Below are 25,805 nucleotides of genomic sequence, written 5' to 3'. Positions count from 1 at the left end.
TGAATCGCATTCTTGCTAGCATGTAGATGCATAATGCATCCTCCCTTCTCTTTCTCTCGTCCCCTGTCATTCCTCCTCTCTCTTGGTTTCATCTGCGAAGCTCGATGCGCAGCTGCAGCGACGAACCGAGCGCAGTGAAATTAAAATTATCGCCGCTACAGCGACGTACGTATGACGTTTCACCGTTTCGCGTGAAAACGTTAGTGCCAGAGACGCACGATAACAATCGTGGGTGAAAATTGAAGCGACGATCACGCTGGAAAGCTGGCGAACTTATCTTCAGATCGAAATGCTGGTTCGCGTGAAACCTTTGCTTCGAAATACTAGATTTAGACATCTTTGTCGATTTAATGGAAGCTAAACGTCTGGTTCTTTACGTGTACCCTATCGCTGGAAATTAGATCTGTAAATTTAGATATAATTTTAGATAGCAGAAGTTGTAGATCTCGGTGAACCATTAAAGTCACTTCTGATGAAACGATTTTTGCAGTAACACTTTATTAGTAGATTCTTCTAAAGATTTTACTTCAGTTCCGTTTCAGGCGTGATTTACTTCAGAATTCTTCTATAAATGTACCTACTCTTTAACAGAGTCTTTTTATGGATCGTTTTCAACTAAACTACTTTGTACAACCCTAGCAACCTTAATCCTTATTCCTATAAGAAGATTGTGATTACACTGAGAGTGTCTATGTAAACTTCTATTTTCACAAACGTAATTAGAAAACTGGTATCCAATAAAAGATTAACTTCCGGTATTCCATAGATTCTATACTGTTTGTCATATTAAAATTTCCCATAAAAGCCTAAAGATCCACAATGTAATTACTCCATACAGTCTCTACTACACAATCACCTTACTCCAGAACGAATGTTACTCGTTATCACCAAACAAGCAACGAAACAGTTTCAAGCCTCGAGGTCGCTAGCTGCGACTGTGTTCCGTTTCTCATTTCTGTCGAAGCGGAAGCCGTACGTGTTACCCTTCCTCGAAGTCGAAGTCTCCGACTCGGAGAGCGCGAGCAAGATCACGCCGCGGCGATTATTACAAGATCAGGCCGCGCGATTACATTAACCCGCGGAGGCAGCCGTTGCTATCGCGGCTATAAATTTATCAGCGGTCTCGGTGATTTCCCCGACGTATTCAGGAGGCTATATCGGGAACGTCGATGCATGCGTTCGCCTGTTCGCGTTCTTCCCGCCACTTAGGCGAACCGTCTCGACGGCAGTTCCACGAATCGACCAGGCAATCCGAGCGCGTTGTTCGAGTGCCGACGAGGACGAGGGGGAAACGCAGTCGCGATCGAGGGGGAAGGAGTTGGGTGTGGAGCCGCGGGAAAGGGAGGATAAAACAGGAGCTAGGTTCGTGAACAGTGCAGAAGGGAAAACATACGGCTGGCGAAGGGGTGAAGATGGGAGGGCAGAGGAGAGGGTGTAGACGTGGGTGGGGGTCGCGTGTGGCCTTCGAATTCTTCACGGAACTTTGCTCACGACCCCTCTTCCTTCCATTCCCAACCCTGTCACCGTCACAGTCACGTGACCACACCCTCGCGTGTCCCGGAAAACACCCCCCTGCGTTTCACCTTTTAACGTCCAGTCTCTACGTGTCCGCAATTACCGTTTCGAGCTTTCTTTTTCCTCTCCTGCGCGAGCTGCATGCTAGTCCGATCCTTCTCGGGGATGATGACGCGGGGGAATATATCAGAACGTCTGGAGAGGTGTCTGAGAGGGAGGGAGTATTAGGTATGCAGAAGGAATTTTATCTAAGTTCATCATCTAGGAGTTTAAACTTGTTCTAGAGAATAAGTACTATTAGAAACTCTAGACTTCGTGAAAGTATAGAGATGAATTAATAATTCAATATTAGGCGAAGCAAGATTTGCAGAAATAATTGTCTCTCGGTGGTTTTGTGTCTTTTTGGTGGATTTATTGAGGTAACTCTCTTCGAGGATTCTTGCACTTTGTTGAGAATTTTCGAGGACCTTGTTAAATGACGTTTTAGTTTGTAAACCTCAGGATAAAGTGGCACTCTTTTCGGAAGTGAATTCGATCAGTTGGTCGTAGATCCGATCCGGCTTATCGAGTGGCTCGGTCACGAGAGAAAGGCTATCGTGTCGGACAATAGCTACGGCTGTACTACTGAAAAGCGGCTGTCCTCGTGTCTGACTACTCCACTGCAGCGATCTGTTCTTTGGCTCGCTTCGAAAGGCGATTCAAGTATCGGTGAACGGAAGTGAGTCGAAGAAAGAGACCAGGACAAGATTCGTCTTTCTTTCGATTTTATTCTTTTCTATTGAAGTCAATGTGGAGACACTCGAATTTCATACCTAAGGGACACAACATTTAGAATAGATTTTCATAATCTTCGTGGGTAGATTTTCTGCTATTGTGCAGTGATTCTAATCTCGAATAAAACTACTTTTAATTAATTTTTATATTCATGTTATACAGTTTCCTTGACTTGTAAGAACTTCTATGATAAATTCTCATTAAAATGTTTCGTACTTCTGAAATCACATGATACTCAAAGTATCAACAGTAGAAGAAGAATCCAGGAAACATAGTTCCTCGATCCATTACGTTATAATTAGTGTAGTTAATATGTGGACATCTTGTTACTCAAAAAGAGATTTACCTGTGAATAATAGCATGAAAACGTTCTAGAATGCTCTTATCTCTCTGTCTTCCCATTCCTCCCGCAGAGAGGATTATCGCGTATATCGACGGTGGCTCAGTCTGCACCAGAGTCGTATCACGTTAACTTTTCAAATTGAATTATTTACCAGCAATGCGGGCTACTCTGTATTTCGTGGTCGAGCACCAGGGAACGCGTTTCCGCGTTAAGCTGAGGATTTTCCTGTCTTCTGTGCCTGAGCTCATGCAGGTGGGATGAATCAGTGAAAAGATAAGAAAAATAGTATAGTTACTTCTGATTAATTATGAGAACGATAACATTACAAGTAACAGTATCGACACCTGGAAAAGAGAGTATTCATAATACTACACCGCCATCTTTTTCTTTTGCACAGAATATTGTACAGGAAACCGACATACAGAAACCGGAAGCTCCGTAGCTCATTACCAAAGGTGTCCTCTTTCAGACGCTGCTCACTCTGTTTAATGAAGTTACATTCTCCTCGAAACGAAGTATTTTCGCTTCATCCTGGAACAAAGTAGTCGGTTCAAATATTACATTCCTATAGAATGTCAGCCCTCTTTAATTCATCCGGGTTCCTTTCTTGAAATTGAAATTCTTCCTCGTGGTTCCCTGGAACAGTCCTGTCGACTTTTTATCTTGAATTTTCCCTTGAATTTCTCTTTCGGGAAGTCCGAGGAAATTCTGACGAGGATAGTCTCCACGAGCAATCAGAAATAAGAGAAGCGAGGATTCTCCATCTCCGGATCCCTTCAGCATCCGGCAGGAATCCGTTCAGAACGAAAATCTTTCGTGAAATGTTAATAATGTGTTGTTCATATTTGTACAGTCAAAGGAACCTGGGCAAAAACTAGGATCGTATTAGGAGATGAACGTCGGGCGAGTTCGTTGCGCGCTGTTCAGAGCTTCCGGTTGTATGGAGCATCAGGGATCCTCTCGACGGTGTTCCTCGTTTCTTTCACTCGTCTTTCGGCGTTCTCGCCAGACGAAAAGGGATTACACCGTAGTAGCACCAAGTACGCCATTGTTCTACGGTGTTAACTTTTCGACCGGATTATTCTGCTGCGATGTTCGTAGTTTCCTGTCCGTTGCCCAGCGGCCATTTAGAGAGCTGCTAGTGCCTCAGAGGATAGAAATACCGATGCTTCTGTGCTCCCTTGCGAGATCAACTACGTAGGTTGATCATTTCAATAGTTGGGATAAATATTCTTGAAGATGGTAATCAACTTTTGTTAAGCTTGTGAAGGAGTTACAAGTCCTAGGAAGATTATTAGTATCCTGATTAGTCATGGAAATGGATTGTCTTCTTCATATTATGGTAGTGATTGCAGGGAAGGAAAGTACCTAGTATAGTGCTTGGTAGTAATAACCAAGTAGATTCTGTGAGGAGGTGGTAGCTTGACAGACAAGATCGTACAAGGGTAAGAGGGATATTTCGCAGACTCTGCATGACCCTGTGTCACTCTGTCTAAGAATTAGTGACGAGTCTCTAATCTCGCGTGCAATTACCTTTACTCGATTATTAAAACAAGATCATCAGAACACCTACGTTGGCATATCTAAACACAGAAAAGGTGGACCATAGGAAGGAGATTCTACCATAACCAGTCAGACCGTCAACATCACTTCCGTATCAAAACCACCTCTATCTTTGAAACCTCCTTTGAGACTCCCTTTCTAGTGATTACTGAGACAACAACGGTCCCTAAAATGGGCTACACTACCATAATTGTCTTGATTTCCACCTAACCCAGCGTCCTAAAAGTTCAGAGTCACCTTCTGGGCGATCCTCGATCCCATCCCTGGCCATCAGTCAGCTGCGGAGGCTATCGTTGGTGGTGGCGTTGCGCTCGTCGCGGTAGTGATGCCAGTGTCGGTGGTAGCATCGCGCTGACTGTGTACCGAGTGGCACGCGGGGTGGAGGTGGGGGTGGGGGTGGAGGTCACCGTCCGCGGAGACTCGCACGACTCGCCCGCAGAGTCCTCTCTTGCTTTTGCTTCCTTTCCCTCTTCCTTCCATTCGTCCCTTCGCCCTTCTCTCTCTCTCACTCACTCACTCACTCACTCACTCACTCACTCACTCACTCACTCACTCACTCACTCACTCACTCACTCACTCACTCACTCACTTTCCCCTCTCACCTCTTCAGGCCGTTCTCCTTGGTCTCAGACGCCGTGGAAACCTCTTCCTGCCACGCAATCGCGCGCACCCTTCCCCTGGGCATCGATGCGAGCGGCGGATTAGCTATCTCCGTCTCTTGCGGGTTCTCGCACGCGATGCACCTCGGATTTCTCGTTGCAACGAGTCGGGATTCTCCGTCAGAAGGTGTTCATCTCAAGGTCACAGCCGCCTCGACTCAAGATGCATGCCATTCCTCTCTCATTCGCGAGTAACCCCGAACCCACGACGCGCTGCTTCCAGCGAGAAACGTTCCAGTGGTTCTCCAGTACACCACCGGAGAATAAACACGCTGGCGTGCGCGGTCTTGCTTCTTTTCGTTGCGCGCCGATGTTTGCGCGCCGCGCCGCAGCGTCGGGTTTCCTCGAGAAGTTTTATTACGGTTTCGCGGGTCATTAGACCAGCGTTGCTCGCCTCGTACAAGCCGGTTGCTTCTCGCGGATAGACTGGTCGCTTTCCGTGCTCGCGGATACTCGCTGAAATGAGGGAGTTCGTTTCAGGTGATCGTTGAAGACGCTTCGCGCTTCTGGGGCGTCGATCAGAATTTGGTCGTTTGGATCAGCGTGGAGCAACCGCGTAGGTCAAAGTCGTGAGCATATTTTGTGAACGCGGGGACTATTTTTAGCGAGACTCTCGGGGTGATTCATGCGAATGGATCCTGAGTTTTGAAGCTGTTCTGTTGAGACACAATCGTGACTATTATCTGGTTTTAGTATTATGCTAGCGATGGGTTGGAGAGTGTCTTTCTTGAATCATCATGATCTACACATTTTTTTGATATAAAATTCTGCTAGAATCGAAGGGATATGAGGAATCGTCATTCCAGGTTGTCTTGACCCACATGTGGACCATAGGTCTATAAACGTCTTAATACTTAGAGCCACGGTTACAATATTCACCACTTTGAGGAATTAAAAAAGCATCTGTATTTTGAACACTGTCTCTAAGAGTCTCTGCCCCAAATATCTACATATAGACCACCCTTATAAGAGGATTAAAATCGTAAAGGATCAAATTGAAGACATTTCTCTCTCATTTTCCTTCTCGATAACAATCGAATCGCCAGAAACCCAGAGTGGAAGCTTTCTAAATTCTCATCCCACTGTATATCTCTCGACGAGCGTATTCATAAGACTGCGCTCGCTTGGTGGAGCTTAACAGGCAGCAGCGCTATGATTAGCGATTACCGCATCGCGATATTAGCCAGCACTGCGATTCCTCGCGGACGCGTGAGTCACGGCCTCCGCCGTGTGTAGAGGTACGTGTCGTTCAGCCTCGCGCTTCTGTGCAACACTCTAATGACGATGGATTTATACCCCGCGTTAGCCACGCTTTCATCCGTGCCGTATTGCAGCTCGACGACCTGCACGCCCTGTTCCTGCTCGATAGAGTTGCCAGACCGCTCAGCCTAGTAATTTTCGTTCCGCCATGACGAATAATTTCTGCTTGTCCTGTCGATGTTATGAGGATGAAATTAATCGGTTGGTCACTGATTGCTGAGATGTGTCAATAGAAAGGTATGACAGCTGGATAGTGGTACCTTTTCAGTCACTTGTCACATTACAGGAACTTAAGAACTGATAGAGTCACTGCTACATTTTAGAATTCTACAATTTCTAAGTCTTTTCGGTGAAACTGAGTTCTCTTGTGCTGTTATTAAGATCTAACATACCCTGAGTGTCTCAATTATTCCAGATACTTACGTTTCTTGGGTCAGTCTACTCCAAATACTCTAAAGATATTCTTCACATATTCTACTTTAGTAGCGTAGGTGCTCATTAAATAATCCCAGACCGACTGAAAGCAATGAAGCCTTCGGCCATCGGTTTCTAAAATCACACGCATCGATCCACTGAAACGAGTGACAATTAATCGCGTCGAGTAGCGAGAACGAAAGGGGCAACGAGAGCATCCTTCATGTCAGGAAACGCGCAAATACGTGTACGCGTTTTGGGGGGATCGATAACGCGGGCCGGTGGCAGCGACTCGCAATCGCTTCGCCTCGGATGGATATTATTAATTACACGAGACGGCACTAACAGCTCGTGTAATTATTAATTAATATCTGACACGATCTCTAATTTCAGATACTCGATATACCTACCGCAAATATCGCTGGGTAACAGGTTCGGTAACCCGTTCCTGCGCGCAGGTAGGCCAGCGCGCATAGTTACATAGTAGTCGAAGACGGCGATTATGCGAGCACACATTGCGGGGCCTCTGGCGACTGCAACGCATGCCACCGCCGATACGCGTTTATGGCAGCCTTCTCCCTCCCTCTTTGGACATTCGATCGATAAGTTGTTCCATAGAGGCACGCTGGAATCGTTCGAGGAACACGCCGATCGCTAATGGCAGTGCCGTCATTAACGGTGCTTGATTGCGCTGTATCGTGATTGGAAATCCCTCGAATACTCGATTCATGAAAATCGCTCCTGCACCTTGCCTACAGATATATCGCGCCTTTTGTTCTCGATCCATTATCTGCTCCTTGACGCGCGAATATTCTCGCTTCTGTCTAACGTCTCTCTTGTCGCGCTAAAAATGGGGAACGATGGCTGAAGATCGATTTTATAGTTAAATTTCTTCTGAGATTGGAGGATCTTCTGGGATCGTGGTGCAGATCTTTAATTAGAGAAAATGTTCGTGCTTGGAGTTTCAGAAGTTTAAGATGAAAATCTACTGCAGCGAGATTTCACGTTGACTATGAATCGAATTTTGATTATTCATAACTTTTTGTTATACAGGGTTAAGAATATTTGCTCAAGGATATTTTATCTATTTTATTAAGATAAAATACTCTTCGCTGGAATTCCAGCATAAAATATTCCTAACCCTCGATCCCAAAGTAATTTCCAAGATTGCCCTTATTAGGTATCCCTCATCCACATCGGAGGAAGCAACCTCACGCCCATTTTTCCCAAGTGGATGTCACAGCCGTACGATATCCAGGCGTTTAACCCCTCCTAACACCGACTCCTTTTGGATCCCATGTGAACCATAGCCAGAAGCCCCGAGTAAGTGCACCGAACGCGGCGAACGCATTAACCACAGCAATCTTCCCACGCGAACAACGAGTGGAACAAGAAGGACACGCAGAGGAGGGAATAAAATGGACGTCAGCAGCGTCTCAGGTAGCCTAGAGAGCGTTAAAGTGTCCCGCGTCCCATAGAAGGCCTCCAAGCCTCTCTCCATATTAGTATTCCCGTCCGAATGGTCTGTTCAGGGCGTCTTGGTCCACGGAAGCTACCATTCGACTGTCTCTCTCTTTCTCTCTCTCTCTCTTTCTCTCTCTGTACGCCGCGGTTTCGCCAAAACTCCGCAACCCTCGGCGAGGAGATAACAAGACACGTGCTATGCAGATGTCGCGGGCAGAAGCTCCCAGCGGGACGCCCTGCCGTGATTTAGGCTAATTATGCGCGACCTGGCCCAGGACTAGGTTTCTCCTTTAGGCGTCATAACTAAAAGCCCCTGGTGTCACGGCAGCCTAGCCCTCCGCGCAAACACGTAACTCGCCTCGCTCGTTTACGTGCTCGCGAGGACGCTAGACGCGAGCTACGTGCTCGGCCTTAGCTAACCTCTGCTTTTGACGATTGCTTGGAACTTGGAATTACTTTGGGATGGTCGGTGGATGTGAGTGTGGGAGAAGGAGCAGGAGTCTTAGGGTATTGTTCTCGGATAGGACCATTGTTTTTTAATTTATTTAATGATGTTCATTCCGAATTTCCAAATTTTTGAATATTTAAAGTTAGTGCTATTCATTTCAATTTTTGAACACTTGCCTAAATGTTCAAATATTTTAATTTTTTGATATCCAAATATTCAAGTTTTTTGACACTCAAATTTTCAAAATGTTTTTATTACAATTTAGTGAATTAAAATCGCCTATCTGTTAGAGAATAATTTGTCTTAAAAGTCAGGAAACGATGTCTATAACTGAGTACCTTGGCACTGTTTTTGGAAACAATTCACCCCAGAGAGCCAGCAAAAACAGCAAAATCTGCCTTCCTTTTGTGTCACGAAGGAATCCCTCAGCGAAGGAATAACAATTAGACAGTGGAAAACAGTGTGACTAGATGGCAAGTAAAGATCAAAGAGGAATCTCATTATCGATGTAAAATACGCGACGTAATGCGAATCAATTTATAGTCGACCCGATTACAACCAAATGACGAAGACCGTCTCCGTCCTCAAGGGAATTTCTATCGCGAAACGTCGAATAATAAGAGCATGCGACGTTCCTCCTTGGCCTCGGACCACTTATTGGTCGTCTCTGGCGCAGTCCTTTGTTCGTACGCACTGTATGGAGATTGCCGATCTGGTACCTCGCCGTCGTCGTCGCGTTATTACAGCGAACGACTTATGACCAGCGCTGCCTAAGTGTCACAAGGTCTCGAGCGCGTGCACTGGCTGTGCATAATCGAGCCAAGCCCCGATCGTCTTCTATAGATATCAAATCTTCGGCTCGTTCGGTTCTAAATATGGATCGAAGGTCTCCTCGAACGTCTTCGACGCATTTTTGCGCGATAGTAAAAATCGTCGAGGTGTTTCAGGAGACTTGGGAACGTTTATGAAGTATCTCAAGCTGTTCCTTCGATGCCTCTGAATCTTTATTCTCGAATGAAAGCAAACGACATTGTCCAACTGGAGTCCTACTAAATTCATAAATCCTGATGCACTACTGCTCCTAATCCACGATATAACCTCGTTAGAGGAACCCATTGAGTGGCTCGGCATTCATTCGAATGGACGAAGGCAGCGGGGAAGGCAAAAACTCGGACTAGATTACAGCGACTCGATTGCCCAGGGGTCAAGAGTCATCGAAGCCGTACCATGCCTCTGTCGTGCCTTATTCTTCCCCCCTCGACCCTTTCTCCCTTTGGCAGAGGGCCGCTGGATGAGATATTGAAGAACGGTAGCCATTTTGTATCATTGCCTACGATACCGAGCGACGACAGGACAATAGTCGCCACTTGTCCGCTGCTTTTTTGCCGGAAACCGAATTCCAGCCCGCCCGTGGCGAGCTGTTGTTCGGCTCTCTGTTACCTCTACGTAAAGCACCGCCCGATCTACCTTCGATCGTGGATCATATTATAACATGGCGAATCATATCGCGTGTAGAGCTGAAGGGGATCGTGGCCAATTGGAGTGGATGATAAAACTTACTAGCGTTCGGTATGCGTGTTTGCTGCGTTGACAGAGTTGAAACGGTGATAATATCGCTGCTAGAGCAGGGTATCTTTTATGCATGTCATTCGTCGTGGGTGGAAATTGAATTAGGAGCTGAGGGTTCTATGACACCTGTAGATTATTTGAAATTTGGTAAAATAGTTTTGGTGAAGCTTTGATAGAATAGCTCTAAATATAGTTGTTCCAGGTTCAGATACTCTAGATCCACTAGTCCTAAGTTCAGTACCTTAAAATCTAAATAGTTTTAAATAGAGTGATTCTAGGTCCAATGAACCTACGTCTCAAGACACGATGTCTAATAACTCTTGCTTTGACAGCTCAGACCTTAATTGTATACTTTTAAATACAATTACCCTATGTCCAACAGATTCAGACCTCACCTTTCAAGTTCTATTACCCCCAAGTTCAATATCTGTAAGTACACTTGCTCTACATCCAATAATTCCCACCCCAATATCTGAAGATCTAATAATCCTAATTATAGATCCAGTAGTGGCCCTGACAATAGTCCCCCACCAAACAGCCTTATCCTAACATTTCTAAGCCCACTCCCCATAGGTTACTACCAACCACAACACAGTATTACCTCAAAGACTAATTACTACCTACCCTAAACTAATCAAAACCTCTGTTCCCCTGTTACAGGTGTCCGCTGGCCAGCACATGCAGCTCACGGGCGATCTGAAACCTGGTGTGTCGGTGGCAGCCCAACAGGGCATGTACTTCAACCAGCAAACGCAAAATCAATCAGGACCAGGAGGACAAAACGACACCTACTGTTCAGTCTCGCAGTCTCAGACCATCAACTTCACTCAGCAAAGTCTGAGGCAACGAGCAGCCGCAGCCACTGCTGGTGCTGTTCCTCAGCCTGCTGGCGCCGCTGGTGCCCGAAGTCATCCTCAGCAAGTGCCGCCCAACCAGGTGGATCAACATCAACATGTTAAGCTCCTTCAGCAACAGCAGTTGATGCGTGCCCAGGTACGTTCTCATTAGCATTTTACTATCGATTGCTCGGAGGTTTCATGTTCATCACACTCGAGGGCGTGAACGTGGTTTATGGTTTAATTACTTAATGGCGGTGAACAATGATCACCTGTGATAATGAGATGATTAGAAATGGAATTCAGCTTTTACTGGGAAAATGAAGTTAATCCGAGGAGCTTTAACGCTGATCTCGATGATAGCGTCAGAGTCACGGGATATTTACGATTATTTCACTTTCTTTCTAACGAACCCTTTATCTTTTAATTACAGTCCACTGTAATTGTATTTATATTCGGATAATGCTTAAGAGATTGACGATTGCCAATGCATTCTGGAATAATTCCTTACTTTCATTAGAAGATTCGTCCTCTCGAATCTTGCTCCTTTTCTATTTAAGTTAGAAAATTCTCAACAAAAAAAGTAGCTGTTTAATATAAATAATTTAGATGCATTCCAAAGCTAAAAGTCATTAAACATAGTAGCATCTAAGTCTTCTACTATTCTTGAGCGGGAATGTACACCAACCCAACACAATGCAGCTTGATCTTCCCTTCACCGTGACACAGAACGAATCGATTCGTTTCCGTTTTCGTTTCGTCGACATCCCGATTCGAACGCATCGATTTCCCCAATAGACGATTGACGCGAACGACCTAGCATTTCCTGGAACTTCTTCCTCGAGAGGGGCGATCGTACGATTATCAAGCACCTCGACGAAAGATCGCGAGGCGATAACGTCGGTGGTGCATTATCCGAAACATTAAGTTCGGTATCCGTCGGCTGAGTCGTTCCCGCGACGCTGGCCTCGCGAGCAACAGGTATCGCGAGTCCTTTGCAACTTCTGCCGCTGAAAGGAGCGACGCAAATAGGACGAGCTTCTTCTAGGGAGCCGCGGAACAATGAATGGAAACTTTTTCTGTAGCCGGGAAATCTGCGCTCGCCCGTGCACTTCCGAGGGAAATGCGACGACGAATAATATCGCTACATGACTGCCTTTGCTTTCCTCTCTTCTTATACTTGCAAATCTATTTGGTCACGAGAACTCGAGCTCTTGCGAGGTTTCGTGACGTTAGATGCTTATGGTTTTATCGTTACGCGAGTACATTCATTCTTTCTTTGCTGTTAGCTTACAGAAGTCGGAGGAACTTTTCCTTCAACATCATTTTCACAGAGTTTTATATTCATTCCATCTTGATTACTTTAAAGAATAATTGATTATAGTAGAATGCTATTCGAAATTAACATATAATCGTAGGAAATAAATTTATGAATTCACATTCGAAAGTCCAAGGTTTATACATAGATATCTGTTTTTAAGGATAGTATATAATTACCATAAATAACGTTTATTCATACATTTTGTTAGTATTATTCAGCGTTAAGTAAGAAAAAATAAGGTTATACATTATTATATATATATATATATATTTTTTTTTCATTCTTTTATAAATAGTCCAGCAAAATGTTTTTCTGCCACATGCATTAGTATGTCCCGTTTGTTTTAAAGTTCTACATTCTACGCAAATTATTTTTCACACCCTTCACCCACCGCGCTGCGTCGTTTAGGGCCTTCAATTTTTAATGGCGTAAACTTCCTCGTCCCTTGTGTCGTCGGCGGAAAGGGGGACGTTGTTTTCTATCGCGATGTTGTTCCAGATCACGTCGAAGGTATAATGTAACGGCCCTCAACTTTGCAATCAGTCAACATTTGCATGCAGTCATTTACATCTCGCCCCGACACCAGTATTCATCTTTTATGCATTCCCGATTTGCATCCGAAGAAACTGTGTCCGCGAGCCCCAATTACAGTCACTGAGTCGCCGCCTTCCACGAATTATTCCCCCAGACACCGTTCTTCCACCGCGTCATTGAACAAATCGCCAAAGAATTGAATTAAGCGTCTCTTGAGATCCTAACGTGACGTGTCGTACAAGTTTTGTTTATTCCATAATATGTAAACCTTCCTCTCGTTCGAAATCTTCGATGATGTAATTATTTTTGGGGTTTATGGTACACAATCGATTAATTTTATTTAATTCTTAAGTTAACCATTTTTTAATAATTCTGTAAGTCAAAAGATTATTACCTCTCCGTAGGCTCATACGTTTTTTCATTGCTTTAAGCTTTGAAAGGTTTTAAATAATTGTAAAATATTGATCAAAAATATTACTACATTATGTAACTGTTTTTTTAAGTTAGGTGTTTCAAATTTTTTTCGATGAAAAAAATGTAATAAACAGCTTGAGATACGTGCAATTTGCTCGTGCCTTCAACGACTCAGATTGCTTACGAAGGTTGAACATTTCTATTTAAAATTGAATAATGATATAGAGCCGGTATATTAATCATAAAAAATGAAAAGCGTAAGAGAAGATTGGTCGTAAAGAGACACATCTCCGTTTACATTATTAAATCTCGAAATCAAACACTCCCCTCAGTAAATACACAGTAGCTACACGTTTCGTTCACCATATTTCATGCGTTCCACCAGAATTCCCCATAAACGAACCCCTCATTTGTTTAATCAGCGTATATCATTTTCTCCGGTCATCGAAAAAGAACCAAAGCAGCGTGTAATACGTTCGAAGAAGGAGACTTATCAATTTTCTCTTACAAAGTTGCCTGCGCAAAAATTGAAACCTGTTCGACGAAGACTGCAATATTGTCGGCCATTCGCAGATCCTTACGTTGTTCGCGGTTGCAGTCACGTCGCTCGCGAATGTACGGCACGATTTATTAACGAATGACTCAGTTATCATACAAGTACTGCTTTAACGACGTTAAGGTATCGAAGCCAACTCTCTGATCGTGTTCCAGTTACTAATTGTGGGTTTCGCGCAATTGGTTAGTCATCCCTCGCCAACCTCGATCTTCCGTTTTCGCATCTCTCGTCCCTCCACGTTTCTCCATGCGGTTCTTTCTCGTTTTTCACGCTCTTACGTGCATCGCCGCGCAAGAACATGAGAACGCACGGTGGAAAGCGAACGCGTGATCGATCGATGCTTACCCCAAGGAGACATCAAGATAACGAAATTGCTGGATTGACCCGATGGGCAGCCCCGTATCTATTTTAATCTATTGGGATCGTTAACGAGCAACTTGATGCTGGATGCTCCGTTTCAGCGAGTTCGAGGAACTCTGGGATCCCGGAATCCTTGATCGACGTCGTTGGGAATGGACATACTTGTTCGTGGAAGTTCCTCGAAGTTTTAGTTTCCAAATTACAGTTTTAGCCTCTGGACTAGTTTATCGATATACCTTATTTTACTTGAATCTTTTATTTCTGGGTTACTTGTAAAATTGTGGTTCGATATAAGGTTTGAGCTGAAAGTGTGAAAAATGAGTCGTGTAGTGATAGCTCGTTTTCTTTTGTCGCAGTTCTCATATCTTACTCTTAATTAAAGGGCTCACGTCAAAAACGACCAAACTCAAACTCTTACCAATTATCATCTCTTTCCAAAAGAATAAAAAAATTCTCTAGTATCTTTAATACCAAAGTAGAATTCCCCCGAAATTAAATAAAGACTCCCAGAAGTTGAGGTACAGAAGTTTGAAACCAATACCTACATAAAAAACACTGAAAAAATGTTAAATAAAAAATTTGAATATTCCAAAGCACAAAAAGGTAGCTATTTAAGCATCCAAAAATTTCAAAACTTATATTCCTTAATCTTGGAAAAATAATATCTATACATAATCACTAATAGCAATTACTGTAACAGAGTACCCCTCAATACGATCCTCGAATTTCTCGCCTGCTAAAGCCTTCAGCAACGACCAGATAATCCCGTTGAAATGGGCGCAGTAGATTCGGCTGGTAGGGCACAGACAGTGATATAGAAGCGAGTTAGAAAGGCTCGCGCAGATTTCAAAGGAATAATTGCGACTAGGCTCACAGCACGCATCGATGATTCGCCGTTACAGGCCGCATTGTCGTCGAGGCGGCGCGCGACCACGGAAGTTTCTCGACCATCGGTGTCGTTGCACAAGCCACCGTGCAGATTGCATTTCCACTTCCTGGTGTTACGCGGCCGCGACGAAAGCTTGTCGAACGAAAGCGGCGACAATGAAAACAGCAACGCGGAAAGGCAACCGGAGATAGTGGACAACCGCTTTCCTCCTAATTGCACCTTCACCTTACTTCCATCGCGTTTTCCTTAGTAAAGGGCCCTGAATCATTTCATACTGTAGAAGTAATTTATTTAAAACGTAGTTGCTGTCTTGTCTCTAGATGCCCTTTCGCTAGCATATTCCGCGATAGAGTGCGCAATGTAATCTTCTATCGGGCTTGACAAACCTCCTTGGGCATTATCTCGTCACCTGAGCTTGGTTTATAAACTCATCTCAGACAGCCTGGCGGTCCTTAAGGAAACGAGCAGACTTATTTACGAAATTGGTGCACGAGTTGCTTCAAACCAACAAGTACTTGTTAAAACTCGTGCACAATACAGTTTGAAATCGATTGTATTCTTATTGAAACGTATCGTACGGATAGGTTTGTCAGTGGAGATAATATAGGGTTACGAGATGTTGCCTCACTACCTGCAAACTGAAACGACAGGGGGACAGGTGAATCATCCACTTGCATCGCGGAGAAATAACTACGCCCATCGATTTTGATGTATTGACTTGAAAACTGTCAGGTGACCAGCTTCGCCAGTACGTCAAAATCGATGCGTAGTAATTTTTTCTCTGCAATGTCAGTGGATGATTCTCCTTTCCCTTGGACGCTTCAGTTTGCAGGTAGTGAGCTAACGTCTCGTAACCCTATAGTACATTTATCTTAATTCATCCTCGATATCCTTTATTGCTTTATTTTTGACTTGTTGAAAATGGTTTACCCCGACACCTCCAAAAGGAAGAGCATCCATTAGCTCTGAAAACTAGAACTCTAATCGAAATTCGAAAAGCTAGGTTCCTGGATCGACAGTTCAACCGATATGTAACTGCATGTTCTCATGGACGATTTGCAATAATAGGATAGATATTTAGATTATCGTTGAAGGAACGTACGAAACAGCAGGTTTCGAGTAATTGAAATCCATTGTCTATTTTGCAGGTGATGCAACAGCAACAGCACATGGCCGGAGGAATGGGAGGCGTGAGACCGCCGCCTCCCGAGTACAAAGCAGCGGCACAGGCCCAAATGATGCACGCTGGTATTGGCATGGGTCAGCAAGCGAGGTTTCCCAGTGCTGGTCCCATGAGAAGGGTTACGCAACAGCCTATGCCTCCTTCAGGTTAGTACATGATACCATCGAGGACCCCACCACGTTCTCCTTCGTCCGAATTCCTCTATGCATAATGTAGAATACTGTCCCATGAGAAGATAGAAATTATAATACAGACCACTCATAGAATTTTCATGACCCAGTCATTGCTGCTTCTTCCGATCTCTTTTCGCTTGCCCATAGCGACTGATCAGTGGTGAATTCTGCGACAGATCTCTTTCTTAATTTTCAAATGGAACTTCAGAAAAAGATAACACTTCTTAGGTATTAATATTCAACATTTTATTTAACTTTCCTTAATCAAAGTCTCTCATATAAGTTTTTCAATAAATATGCCGAGTCTTAACGAATCTTCTTAGAGAATTTGAATACGCGTGGCTAAATCTCAGTGGCGTTTTAATCCTAAAAAAATGTCACTCCCGTGATCACGCTTGGAAACGAGAACGCGTACCCTCGAGGAGGTGGAAATGAAGCAAGCCTACGCGCGCGCGCGGTCCACTCTTCCGTTTCGGTTTGTACACTGAAAGTGGCGACGCTACATCACTTTCATATGCGCCGGTTGAAGTCGGAAGGCACTCAGGGTAATGAGCACTCGGCGTTGCTATCGATTCTTTCATCTACCGTCGAAACGCTCTCTCGCCGCGCGACGACCGTCAATACCGACTCTGATTTCCCTCGACCGTTTCCTACGCCTCTCGTTATCGTCGGATAAACTGATAAACGGTGAACGACAGTTGGAGATAGCAGAGGCATCAATAGAGCGTGGATAGATTCCAAGCAAATAAATCTTGGCGTTAGATTCGTGTTGAATCAAAGCTCGAGTATGTTTACAATGCAGGTTTCAGTTTGCACGAAGATAAAACAGTCGTTACATACTTGATTCCAGCTTCTTTGTAGGATAGATTAAAGGTCATGTTATGAGATGTTGAAACTTCGACGGATTCTCCTATAGATTATTTCATTCGTAGATGCGTTAAAGGAATATCTCTCGTCATTGCGAATAGCTAGAATGGCAGGAGTCAATTTAAAGAGGAAAGGCTATCTAATAAATTTCTCACATCGTAGCTGAGCTTGACGATAACGTTTTCACGTTGGATAGCATCGAAGCACCAAAGTCGATTTAATCGTAGATAAAAAAGCAAACGATGAATAATCGCGAAAAAATATTTGTCTGTAGCCTCAGCAGCGTCCATTTGAACAGTGTTTACACACTTCTTAACCATCGGTTAGACAAGCATTCGAGGGAAATGAACCCGATCTCTCTGCTGGATCCGCTCCAGAAGCAGCAGGAAAGAAAGGGCGGCAGAGATAGAACACGAGTTGGATGGAAAGGGCGACAGACACGAGAGAGGGAGAAGGAGAACTCGTAAATATCCTTATACAGCGTACCCACCGTACGGAGACCTCCTATCGATCTGCCTGGAGCTACTTTCATAAGATTCTATCCAAACGAAAATCCACAGAGCATTACTGCACTGCGTTTCCTTCGCTGATACACGTATCCTCCTCGCGTGTATTTGGCTGCCTTCAATGAAACGACGTTTCTTCGCGATCGATGATTATCCTCCTCGATTGAATCGTGCATTCTGACTGTCACGAGTGCGCTGGGATCTCGAGCAAATAGAGGAAACAGGATGGGAAGGGTTTTCCTTTTTTGAAGGGGACCAAACACGAGATTGGCTGATCTTGATGGGTACTTTATCTGGAGTCTCTTGATACGGGTCACTGAGGTGATGCTTTGCAGGATTCTTTCATTCATTGTTGAGTTACTACAGATTTTGATGTTCCTTTCAGTTGAAGAGGTTGTAAATTGATGGCCACTGAAGTAGGGTACATAACTGTTTCTTTTAAGAAGTGGATTCTACTTGCCAAAATAAGACAAGAATCAATAAGAATGAAGTTGTGAAGAGGCTTTATTTTCGCCTAAAATGCGTGTGGACTGTCTGAGTTGAGGATTTATTCTACTGACACCGGTGCGTCTGACGTTTCACTTGACTGAGGCACGCTGCCAGTAGAATAAGCCTAGTCAGACACATTTCATTTTCTTCTAATAATTGATATCTCAGAAATCAAGTTTTGGACGCAGTTTCACCATTCTTGATTTTCGACTCATTTTGTCATGTAGAATCGTCCTTTCAAATTTCTGACGTCTGTCGTCGAACACCAGACCAGACATATGCAGAATATTTCCTTCAAATATACTCAATCATTTTTTATATAAAAATCCACTGCAGAAGTTCACAATTGACTTCAAGAACTACAATCACTGACCAAGACCACTAACTTAAATAGTCACCATTAGAATTCTTTTACTCCCCTGAACAAAATTCTGCCCATGTCTAATTTCAAATAACACCCTCCCATGCTAGAAATTTCCCCACCTCTTCATTTCCCCAGAAGACCTCCCTTACTCTGTATCCCCAACCTTACCTCGAACACGAGATATAATTAACAAATTGCCCCATCCTGATACAGTAAAACGAAAGCATCGCGAGTAAATTGCAACGCTATTAACATGTTTCACCGACGGTCTCCTCACCATAGGTCCGATGATGAGGCCGCAAATGGCGCAACAGCAACAACAGGCGTTGCATGCTGCCGGTGGCAACATGTACATGGGCGGTGGCGGTATGGCCGCCATTGGCGGGATGCATCAGATGCATCAACGTCTTGGATATCCTAGGACTAATAATCAGCGGCCGCCTAACGTCAGCGTCGGGCCAGCGGACGGGCTTGGGAACAGCATCGCGGGCCGCGGCGCCCAGCAGGAGTGGCGACACGTCCTGATGCAGCAGCAGGGCTTTCAGGCGCAGATGCGATCGCAATTCAACCAACAAGGTCACCAAGGTAAGCGTTCGAAGCGTATTACGCACCGTAATGCCCCTGTACCGGAGGTAATTCGTGCGAGGAAGGGGCGTTCTGGCCGATGTTAAGCTAGTGGCGATTAATTTTTTCTTAGCCTCTTAATACGGCTGAATGGAATGCAAATTGTGCCCGTGTGCCTTGTACGCCTTAATTTAATTTCAAGACGTGTCTTTCGCGAGGGATCGCCATAACGATAGGTTTTTGAGTCGATGGGGAGTCGGTGTGGATAATGTAGATGGTGTTGTAACGCGAGGTGGAATTAATTAAATGGAGATTATCAGTCTTCTATGGTAGAAAATCACCTTCTTTTTATAGAAATACATTTTACAGCCTCGTTTCAACACTTTGAGGGGTTGAATAATAGAAAAGGGGTCGAGTAATCTCTCCACTGATCCTTTAAAGGAATTTTGTAAATATTCTTGGAAGGAAAAATGGATTGCCATCGATTGTCGAGATATTATCTCACGGTTAAATTGTTTTATCTCGATTCTTTTTGCAGGCGGTTTCGGCATGGGCGGCACGGGCGGCATGCAGATGAACGCCGCGCAGATGCAGCATCAACAGCTGATTCGCTCTCAGAGCGGAGGCATCGCTGGCTCCGGTATGGCCAATAGCACTCAGATGCAGCAGCTACTGTCGCAGCAACACCAGCAGCAGACATTAGCCATGCAACAGAGTAATAATCAGATGTCACTGCAGATGCAAATGTCGCAGTCCTCATCAGTCAGCTCTGTCAGCAATACTGGCACTGGTGAGTTCGCCAATAATTATACTATCGCTTCATCTTCGCGCAGTCCTGGCCATTTTGCAGGAAACCACATAAATTAAACAAGATTCAATATAAAGTAATTGTTTTAGTAATATATCTTTTTGTTTGAGAAGGGGGACTTTCTTTTACAATCTTATTCTTCGCTGAAATTGAGTAATCTATTATTGTCCTCTATTTCATCTGTCTTGTATATTAAATGAATTACTAGTAATTCAATTGAAATGATTAAGAAGGATTGACAAATCTATTTATGTCAGTTTTAAATCAATGAATAGAGTTGAAGATTGAAGGAACCCTGGTTTTTAATCTAGATACTGAATATTCTTTCACTTCGAATTTCATGAATTCTCTCAACTGTTTTTCCCTCTTGCCATGAGGGATCAATTATTTCTTGGCAAGTAAAACAAGAAAACTGATTATCCAGCGTAAGAAAGTTTCCTCATTGCCCTTTCGGTCATATAAAAATTCGAGAAAAGAAAAAGAAAAGAGAAAAAAGAAAACTATCATTTATTGCGTATATTGCGTAAAATGCTGGCCCATTTCTTGCCTGAACGATGCGCTATCCTCTTTAAGGCCCTACTACTCCCAGGGATGTTCCAATCCCCTGAACGAGTGGCACACAATAATAGCTCTTAAAGAAAGTATCACACCATGCACAACATAACATAGCGAATAACTAAAAAACATGTCTAAGAAAGTGTCTCCAAACATGTGTGCACACAAACCTCTTTCATTGTCCTCGTCCCTAGAACCCACTCTCCAAAAGTGTCCCACATATTTAGAAACACCCTTCATAAACCCTTAAAAAAATTGGAAAAAATTGTATAATCAGCAGTAACTAAGAATTTCCTTGCCCATCGTTTTCCAGGTTCCCCGCTGCATCCTCATCAACAATACGGCGCAGGGAGTCCAGGAGTGCGCAGTCTACCGCAGCAACAACACGCCCAGCCGGCGGCGACCACGACAGACCCGTCGGTGGCCGCGGCGGACTTTAGCCTCGAATTTCTGGAGAACCTCCCAACTGGAGACACGTCGAACTTCAGCGCTCAGGAGCTCCTGAATTCCCTCGACTCCACGGCGGGCTTCAACCTCGATATTCTGTAAGGCCACGCCTCTCGCGGTCTATTCGGGAATCGGATTTCACCCAGGCCGGTTATAAAACGAACATGCAAACACGCGCATCCGGGATCGATCACCCCCTACGTACGCCCACGCGCTCACGCAACGATAGCGCCGGGGTTTTCGTTCGAACGCGAGATTTTCGCTGCCGGCCGAGCTCCTCCGTCGCGTCGTGCGTCGATACGTTTGACAGTTCCTCGAAAGATCGATGAACCGGCGTGGAACGTAATCGTCGTGTCAGGCGGTGAGGGATGATGGACTGGTTCGATATCCACCTCGACGAAAGAAAGGGGGAGATAGTAATCGTGGCTGCGTCGCGCGAGAGGGTTGCAGATACTGAATTAGCCAAAAGTTTAGGTAGCGTAGTTATCCCCCGACGATCACGGTTCCCGAAATAGTCCAGCCATGCATCCGGCGTTCATCGATTGATCCTCCAGCGTCGGGGTGTTTGATCCGGTCGAACCGAATGCAAACGCGTGCACCGTGTAAAATAGCGCGAATAGGAAAAGTTCCCTCCGTCGTTCGACACGTTCCACCCGTCTGGGGTTAACGAGGACGATGACCATCGTTCAGGGTCGTCGAATGAACGAGAGAGAGAGAGAGAGAGGGAGAGAGTGAGAGTGAGAGTGTGTGAGAGTGAGAGAGTGAGAGAGAGAGAGAGAGAGAGAGAGAATGAGAGAGAGTGAGAGAGGGAGAGAGAGAGTCGACAGAGCAGGTTCGACGCGTGTCCAGCAGCCGGTCGTAGTGCATTTTCGGCAGCTATTTTCGTGGCTGGCGACTATTCTTCTAGGCAATCATCGCGTTTTAGTGAAATTGAATTTTCTTAACGGTAAGAGCAGCAGGTAACGAGAATCGGAAGAACGATCAGCGCACGGTCGACAGCGTGGGAAATCAAGAGGCAGTCACACACAGACACGGAACATAGGACACACAGATACATACTCGCGCGTGGGATTTTTTTTACATAGTTCTAGCACTCGATCGTGCGATTCACGGTGAATTCCACTCCTCCTCCAGCCGCTTTCTTTCATCGGCCCTCTTTCGAATCGCACCAGGCGGGGGAGAATCGATTAATTCCTCGAGTGCACGCGTCGACGACACTCTGCGTCGGTGACTTCGAGGGTCGATCTCTTCGATTTCTCTTGATTTTTCACGCGGCGGTTCACGGAGGCGGGCCAAGTCTTGGACCAATTCGAATGAACCGCTCGATCGGTTTCACAAATCGATCGTTGGCCCTTCGAGTGGTCTTATCGACGAGGAAGCTTGCTATGGCTTTCGAGACAGATCGGTTCGACCAGGCGCGTCACGTTACCGAGATGGTTTACGGCTAAACAATGTTACATAATAATGGCTAGATCGTAGTGTATTTAATTATGCCCGCGACGGCGTATCTACAATTAACAGAAAGTCAATTATGAGATATATATAAATATATATTATATATTCGATTCTGGATGAATTTTTGTGGCCTGTAACGGTGGGACAGGATTCGGCCCGATCGATCGGTCACGTCGTAGGGTTCGCGTTGTGTTTGATCGTACGAAGAGAGGAAGAGAGAAAGAGAACGAGAGGAACGGAGAGAGAATGGGATCGAGAGTGAGCGAGACTTCCTAAGGACACGGTGTCAGTGTTGCCACGGGGATATAAATTAATGAAAACTCTTGACTGTACATAGATATATACCGAGTTAGATGATGAATTTCGAGACACGAGATAAGGTCGCTGAAAGAAGGTTTAGATTAAAATTAAGAGCCCTATGATATAGGTGAATATTATAATGATAATAGTAATTGATGATTGGAAAGAAACGGTGTTGCGCGCGAGGTGTGTGCGAATGGGGGACAGAAAGAGAGGGAAGAGTGAGAGGGAGAGGACGCGTGAGGGGTAAATACGCGAGAATGATGATTGGGAGAGAATGACGACGCGTGTGAAGCGAAGCTTGTGGCGGGCGATAGAGCACATTTCCTCGATCGAGCGTATTTATTGAATTTAGTTCCAAATGTGCTCTGTCGCCTTGTCGACAGTTTGCACACTAATAATCATGGTGAGGTGCGGTGTTCCATCTTGGTGCGATGAACTTTTACTGAAATACTAAGCAACTTGGAGGAGTACTAGCATTGGAAACGAAATTAATCGCTTGCTCAAGGCCACTCCTCGGATTGTAAGTTACATTAGACCTTATTTCTTCTTCTGTACGAAGAAATAAAATAAAATACGTTACAGTGGGAGTACTTCAGCATGTAATAGGGATACTCCAGTGATAGGGGAGGTAATCTATGATGGGAGAAGCCCTCGTAGTGGTCTTGAGCAGCCAATTGATTTTGTTCCAACTATCGTTCCTACCAATGGATTCTCTTCAAATTCGTTTCTTCACTTAGACAGTCTTTTACTAGCAAAATAATATGAATACATCGTCTGGTGATAAGTCGCTCGAAAAGAAGCATCTGTCAAAAATTTCGTAATGGTTTATCGTCACCAAGTCGCGAAACCGCGATTAATCTTCCAAATAGTGATACATTCCATAGATAAAGAGAGGAAGCTAGAGATCCACGGTTCGTCTAATCAAAAGTTATTCGTTTCTAAAAGAGGAGGAGAAAGAAGTCAGGGCAAGAGAGTGGAAAGGCAAAAGGCGGAAGCAAAGACAGCGGGTGGACGCCGTGTGTAATAAACGGTAGAAAAGAGAAGCAACAAACGCATACACGCTCACACAGAGACACACATACACACGAGACACAACACACGAGAAGAATAAATAAAAATATCCTCGACCGTTCGCCGAAAGTGTGCACGTGAATACTTCCGTATCGGAGTTTCGCTTGTCACAAGTATGTATAATATTATAATAATGTTCGCGCTCTCTCTGTCTCGAGTGAGAGGCCGCGCGAAGAATTAGAAGAGTATAATCGTTTTTTAAATTCTCATCGGGCGGAGCGACGCGTTAAATATTGTCTTGTAAAATATTGGGGCCACAAAACATAATCTAAAACGAGTAAAACGATTTAAAAAACGGAGAAAAAAAACACAATAAAAAAAGTGAAAGAGGGTGGGATCGAAGAAGAAGAAAATAAGGGAACGAAAGGAGACAGGTGCTCTGATTCTCACGTCGACGAATGGAGGAAAAGGTACGAAAAAAATACACGTGAAACGTATTAAATGTAAATCAAGGGAGAAAGAGAGAATCAAGGATGAAGAGAGAAACGGAGTCGCCGCGTGTTGTTGTGTTCTGTTCTCTTTCTTTTCCCCCTTCATTTTTCCATTACGTGTACATGTATACTAATTAACGAGAACGAGAGCAAATAGATATAGAGGGTGAGCAGAGACAAGTGAGAGCAATTGTTGTAGGAAGAGAGCATTAGGGACCAACTGAAAAAAAAAACGAAAATAAAATAAAAAAAGAGTAAAAAAGTCTTGAGCAGCAAGCGTGTGCTGGTGATGTCGATTGTCACGGTGGATCGTTCTTCTTTTTATACCTATATACGCCGAGAGATGAGAGAGCGAGCGAGTGAGCGAGAGAGAGCGAGAGAGAGCGAGAGAGAGAGAGAGAGTGAGAGAGAGAAGAGAGAGAGAGAGAAAGAAAGAAAGATAGAGAGTAAAAGAGAACACGGAGAAAGTAATAGCAGTGCCTCGAGTTATGTCGTGACCGATCACAGCCAGGTTAGCCGATTAAATAGACCACACCAGGGCTCGATCTTCCGCTTCGAAGGGAGAGATCGAAAACGGTAAGGCGACGATAACGCTAGGCGATCGCGCTGTTTTCTCTTTGCACTGTCGACGCTCGATGACGGTTTGATAGGGCAACGACGGTCCTCGCGCCCTGAAGCGAACCGAATGGCTCTGGGTGTGCCTCGTCGCCGATGGGCCTCGAACTGGCGCACCTGAATTTATTTATAATATTTATAACTTTATATGATACACGGGCATTTTCGCATAGAATAAAAGTTTCATGTTGAATCTCGAACTGTTATTAATAAAATGCGTTGAGTTCCTACAGTCTCGTAGTTTGTTTACTTCGATTCACTTGGGCATCTGCCGTTCCGAAGAAGCTCGATAGACCTTCGATCTCGCGTCCCCCCGTATCAAGGACCAAAGCAGGAGGAGAAACGGCGCGGACGAAAATTCCAGCGCACGCGTCGATAACGAGGCAGCGCGCGGTCACCGCGAAACGCGACGAACGGATTGGCCACGCTATTTACCGGCTCCGTAACTTTGCTAATTGTCGGCTCGCGTTAAATCCGCGACAAATCGGCCCGCTGCTTTCCAATGGATTTCGACGTCGATTATTTACGAGCCGAAAATAATGAAACCGCCTCGTTGGGGGTGGCCGGCCGCCAGTGAATCTCGTCTACCGCCTCGCGGTCACGAGTTCCCATCGAGACCCCCATTTCGCGACTCTAGAACACCCTTTCCTCGAAGACTTTTCCATCGATTCTCGCTCAGTGAAGTAGAATTGCCAGTCTCCGCGATCCCAAAGAAATTCAAACTCCGCCGATCGATCGAGAAGCTCGAGAGCAGCTCCAGCGCCGTATCCACCCACGCGCCATGCACGATAATCCCAACGAAACTTCGCTCATTATCGATTCCTTCGTGCCTGTTGTTGCTAAGCGGATTCCCCACGCTCGAAACTAATCCCCTCGGTTCCGTGTCGAACGTCTCTATTAACCTGGCCGCGGGGGTGGTCTAGGAGGCGATTGTCGAGGCGCAGGAACCACCCCAGCGACTACTCTCGGCTCGCGCGGGCCCGAGGTAGCTTTCTAGATGAAAATCCCTTGTTTTCCCCCAAGGCGTCTCGCGGCTTCCTCCGTCTGTGCGGCAG

At 44.9% G+C, this 25,805-nt stretch overlaps 1 protein-coding gene across 3 annotated transcripts in view; it reads left to right on the top strand.

The window, feature by feature from the left end:
* Positions 1–20,977, top strand: part of Mam (neurogenic protein mastermind) — a 197,537-nt gene extending 176,560 nt beyond the window's left edge. For all 3 annotated transcript variants that reach the window (XM_076375347.1, XM_076375350.1, XM_076375349.1), the window contains exons 3-7: positions 10,670–11,002; positions 16,068–16,248; positions 18,784–19,086; positions 19,604–19,855; positions 20,742–20,977. In XM_076375347.1, coding sequence (XP_076231462.1) covers positions 10,670–11,002; positions 16,068–16,248; positions 18,784–19,086; positions 19,604–19,855; positions 20,742–20,977 — 1,305 coding nt within the window. The remainder of the gene's footprint in view (positions 1–10,669; positions 11,003–16,067; positions 16,249–18,783; positions 19,087–19,603; positions 19,856–20,741) is intronic.
* The last annotated feature ends 4,828 nt before the right edge of the window (positions 20,978–25,805 follow it).

Source organism: Calliopsis andreniformis, chromosome 3 (genome assembly GCF_051401765.1).
Source record: "Calliopsis andreniformis isolate RMS-2024a chromosome 3, iyCalAndr_principal, whole genome shotgun sequence".
NCBI lineage: Eukaryota > Metazoa > Arthropoda > Insecta > Hymenoptera > Andrenidae > Calliopsis > Calliopsis andreniformis.
This window is presented reverse-complemented; position numbering and strand designations above follow the sequence as displayed.